General features: G+C 48.0%; 1 protein-coding gene across 1 annotated transcript in view; it reads right to left on the bottom strand.

The window, feature by feature from the left end:
• The window catches only part of LOC102436240 (carcinoembryonic antigen-related cell adhesion molecule 21-like), a 43563-nt gene that overhangs the window by 3763 nt on the left and 35085 nt on the right, over positions 1 to 4715 (bottom strand). Inside the window, exon 2 of the mRNA XM_023748421.1 lies at positions 2810 to 3169. Coding sequence (XP_023604189.1) covers positions 2810 to 3169 — 360 coding nt within the window. The remainder of the gene's footprint in view (positions 1 to 2809; positions 3170 to 4715) is intronic.

Here is a 4715-nt window from a genome sequence, read left to right as displayed (position 1 = left end):
AGAAGGGGGGCTTGTGGAGGTGGGGGAGCATGAACTTGCTGAAAATATGGCCCTCATGGTCCATTTGTGTTTGGCAGTTATGAGATAGATTTTGAGGTAAACTGTGAAAGTATATGTGAAAATCACTCATGCCCCAAAGTTCTAATGCCAGATTTTGAAGGAATCTCTGTCTAGAGATCACGAAGGTCATAGACCAAGTTCTGCTGTCCAACCAGGTCACACTGTGACCAAAGGGAGATGCCACAGTGGGTTTGGAATCAGGGACTCCATGGGTTAGAGAGAAGGTGAGTCCTGCAAAGAGAACTGAAGTGATCAGGGGGATGGGGAGGAGGAGGTGTGTCCAGGTGTCTCTGCTCTATACAGGGAGGGATGACACCAAATTCGTAGAAAAGACATGTGTCATGTTAGTAAAGTTAGGGAGAAAGTCCCTCCCTGTTTCTATGGACAGTCAGGGAGATGGGGTGGAGCCCCCACACGGGCCTGTGGCATATGTTCTTCCTTGTCTTTCTAACTCAGGAAACAACTGGAGTTTAGTCATCTTCATTCAAATTGGGGAGCCTCTGAGAGAAAGGAGAGTGGCTGGTGGATCTCACAGTCTAAGAGGATCCCACTCTGTGGTCAAGGTGTCATCACGAGGACACACGTGTGTGAAACAGGCAGTGAACCAGTCAGATGGTGCAGGGTCACCAGGCCCATGGTGGGAGGGTCTCCAGAGCTAGTGGGAGGAATGGGAACCTCACACAGGACAAGGGTGTGAGTCAGCAGTCAGGGGTGAAGTGAGCCCGTGAGCTTTTGGGACTGAGAACTGTCCTTCTGCAAATGACTCCCTGATTGAGTCATATAGAGAGTAGGTCAATGGTTTACATGCCCATGTAATGTGGCCTGTTCCTCTTGTTGGCCTCAGGGGGGGAAGGAGCCCTGGATGGGGGCCCAGCAGAAGCTCTTTCTCCTAGTGACCTGGGAAACTTGCTCATGGATGGAGCCAGGGCTGGTGCTCCCACTGATTTCCGTGTCCTCTCCTATTGCCCTGCAGGGTGGGACTGGACACAGGTGTTAGCAGGACAATCTGAACAGTGGGGGAAGCAGAGCAGAACAGGGCAGTGTGTCTGGAGTGAAGGAGGAGGCAGGTAAGGAACATGGAATGAGCAGATAGAGGCAGAATGTCCTTGGTGAGCAGTGGGGGTTACTCGTGACTTCTAAGACCCCAGAGACCAAGAGCCCACAGCTGCCCCAGGGCAGGAGCAGTGCAGCCTGGAAAACCTTCCCGCATTGGAACAGTCCCACAGTCAACAAGGGACTTGGCTCCTGAGGAGGCTTCAGGGACAGGTGGTCAGAGGGATGGACATGGCTCTCAGCACCTCTGGGGACAGGGAACAGGTGTGGCTAAAAGCCTTTAGGACTCAGCATCCAGGTTTCAGTCTCTCTAGCAATTATGCATCATTCATTCATTCATTCTGTCATCATTCACCATCATTCCTTCCCTCCTTCATGAGAGAGCAAGTGAGATGCTGCTCCCTGAACTGGTAGCAGGTGTAGGGTGGAGAGTGAGAAGGCAAAGTCCTTTCCTTCATAGTTAGTGGGAATGGCACCAACACATCAGGAAACAAATAAGTGGTTTCAAGTCCAGTGCAGGGAGGGGTGGATCAGTAACCTGAGGGGAAAGTCTGGGCATTCCCAGCAGTGACTCTGAATGTTATTGTAGGTAATTTGATTCTAGAGTAAAAATTAATTCTCCATTTGCTTAATCACCAGACCAGAAAATCTACCTTGAGCTGGGGACTGCTAAGAAAAAGCACTGAACCAATGGCTGGTCTCAGGGTCCACAGACACCTAAGACCCTTGTGGTGGAGGAGAGGATGGGGCTGTGGCTGTCCAAGGACCTTGCTGTGTCTGTGTGAGCCTGATTCAGTGACTGTATCACACTGTGCCTCCGTTTCCCGTGAATAAAAACAGAACAAATGGTAAATGGACTCTGGATTACCATGTTGTCTGTGAATTGACCTTAAAACATCCCTGACTACTTGACCTCAAGCCCAGTATAGAGGAGACACTGACTTAAATGGCCACTACCATTATTTGCCTCCATGAGAGAGAATTCCTGGCCTGACCCCTGGTGGAGAAGGAGCTGTCAGGAGCATCTTCTATCCTCCATTCCTTCCTGGAGATCTGACCTCACTCCGGAGTCTCCTAAGTCCCTCAGCAGAGTCAGCTAATGATACGGGGTATTTTGTCTACCTGTGCTCTCCTGACACAGCCTTAGGTGAAGGACTAGGCTCTGTCTCTGTCCTGATGTGGCTCTTGGGGCTGAGCCCTGGCTGGTGAGCAGGAGTAGAGCCACTGCTCCCACCCAGCCCTTCCAGGAGGTCAAACCTAACCTGACACAGGCTCCCCAGGTTCTCTGGACTCAGGAGCCCTGGGACAGGGGTGTGGGAGGGGTTCCCAGGCTGAACTTCTCTGTGAGGATTCCAGGGTCCCCTCAGGCCAGGGTGTGACCAAGCTCTGCAGGGTTTTCTCAGTGTCATGGCCTTGGGGAGGGGGCTAGGGACTGGACTGAGACTCTGCTGAGTCTCCTTCTGCTGAGTCACTCCCGTCAGACCTCTCTGTGGGGAATGTCTGCAGGGCTTTAATTTGGGAAGGGAACTCTGATCTTAGGAAGTTTGTTTCCACTGTGTGTCCTGCACTAAATGCCCAAACCCAACCTGGGGAGATGATGCAGAGGGGGATCGAGGCAGAGTCCAGGGCTGTCAGTCCTGTGTGTGAAGTAGAGTTCACCCACCCAATACCCAGAGGTCAGAGAGCATTCACTCACGGTATACACGGAGCTGTCCAGTTACTTGTTCTTGCTGTAAAATTTTGTTTGTGGCTTGTAGGGTGTAGTATCCTGTGTCCTTCAGGGTGATGTTCTGGAACAGGAGCGATCCATTAGGGTATATTGTCTCTCTACCACTGTTTGCAGGCCCGAGGGTAGTTATTTGAGGGTCTATTATATATGATACAATTTGACAGCTGTTGTTCACTATTTCCCCTTTGTACCAGGTATAGCCGATTAGATTCCCAGGCAGGTTGTGGACACGGAGAAGCACATCCTTCCCTTCGGCAGCATTGGGTGGCACTGATTCAATAGTGAGCTGGGCAGTGGTGGGCAGGCTCCAGAAGGTTAACAGTGAGGCTAGGAGGGAAGAGAGAAATTGATCAAGATTTGGAGCTATGTTTTGGGATGGAGAGATGAGGCCTTGGGTCGTGAGTAGGTCTTCAGCTGGTCTCTTCATTTTTCAGCCTTGGTCAAAGTATGTGTGTGTGTGCCTCTCCTGTGGTTAATTTCAGCAGCATGGCCACCAGTACTTCAGCACCTCTGACCTTATTTCCTGTGTGTTTTTTTTAATAATTGTAAAGAATTTTTATGAATTTATTTGAGCCAAACTGTCGACATATGCTTGGAAGCAGAACCTCAATGAATTGAGATGATGCTCTGGAGAAATGCGGGTTACATCTGTATTTATACATTGCAAGCAAAGGAAGGGACGTAGGTGGGTTACATGAAATCCACTGGTAATAGACTAGGGAGGCAGGAGTAAGCAAAGTGGGGAAACCCCTGGGATTGGATAAAAAGAAAAATGATGGACACATACTTAGATGGGTGCAGGAACAATTATCATGATAACAATGAAGGAATCTGTGGTATCTGTCCTGGCCCCCCAGCACATTTGGTTGTGCCCCAGGGGCTCCAGAAAAAGGGAAGTTACAAGTTACCCAGACACTTCAAGGGTGTTATCATAGATGCAAAAAGACAGATAGGCTCAGTTAAGGTAAAGGTTGACCTTGTTAGTGAAGATACCAGCTTAGGACATAACTGCCCACCATAACTGCTTTTAGTTAAAGTTTAATTTCAGACCATCCTTTGTGGTTACTTTAGGTCTCTGAGTTTTCAAGGCTGCTATGCAGGCCTCTCCTGAGCTTATCAGGTTAGCATGTGGCCCCTTTCATCCACACATCCCCCTTTTGGTCATAAATCAATCCAAAGGATGCATTGATGACCAACCTTGTGGTTGGACAATGGAGTACCACGGTGCTAGGAAGACTCATTCTAGGATGTTTTAGTGTCGCATGTCTTGCTGAACAGGTGGACCACTGGGGATGGGGCAAGACCATAAACTTAGATGGCATTCAAGATCAAATTATTAGTATTCAAAAGGGAGGCAGTCAGGTCCTATATGTCCTTGTTAAAAATTATTCTGGATCATTTCTAAATTTTGAGCCACCATTATCTGAGTCTTTTTTCTGTTTGTCAAGTTTTGTTTTTCTGCATCTATTATAACATTTACATACCAGGAACATAAGTAACAATAATAAACCAGTAACATTGATTAGGAAGAGCAAACGTCTAATACTAGACAAGGAAAAGTCTGAGGGGAACAAGCATCCCCGCCAATTGAAAAACCCTTTACATGTATTATCATATTTTTTATTAAGCTAATTATATGTTTTCCTCCTTCATCCACTGTCATTTGTACCTTATGACATGTTTGGCCAGATGAATTAAGACTCTCTACTATTTCATTATCTAGAAGCTCTAATTTTTCTTCTGGCCAATTAGTTTCCATAGTATTTCCTCTGTTGTGAATACTGTTACCCAGGTGTTTGCCCTCAGACCCCTGCTGACACTTAGGAGTGTCCTTGGGAGACCCCTTCCCTGACCACCTCCTCTAAAGACCTCT

The sequence above is a fragment of the Myotis lucifugus genome, unplaced genomic scaffold (assembly GCF_000147115.1).
Source record: "Myotis lucifugus unplaced genomic scaffold, Myoluc2.0 scaffold_1381, whole genome shotgun sequence".
NCBI classification, from domain to species: domain Eukaryota; kingdom Metazoa; phylum Chordata; class Mammalia; order Chiroptera; family Vespertilionidae; genus Myotis; species Myotis lucifugus.
Note: the sequence above shows the minus strand (reverse complement) of the source record. Positions and strands in the feature narration are given on the sequence as shown.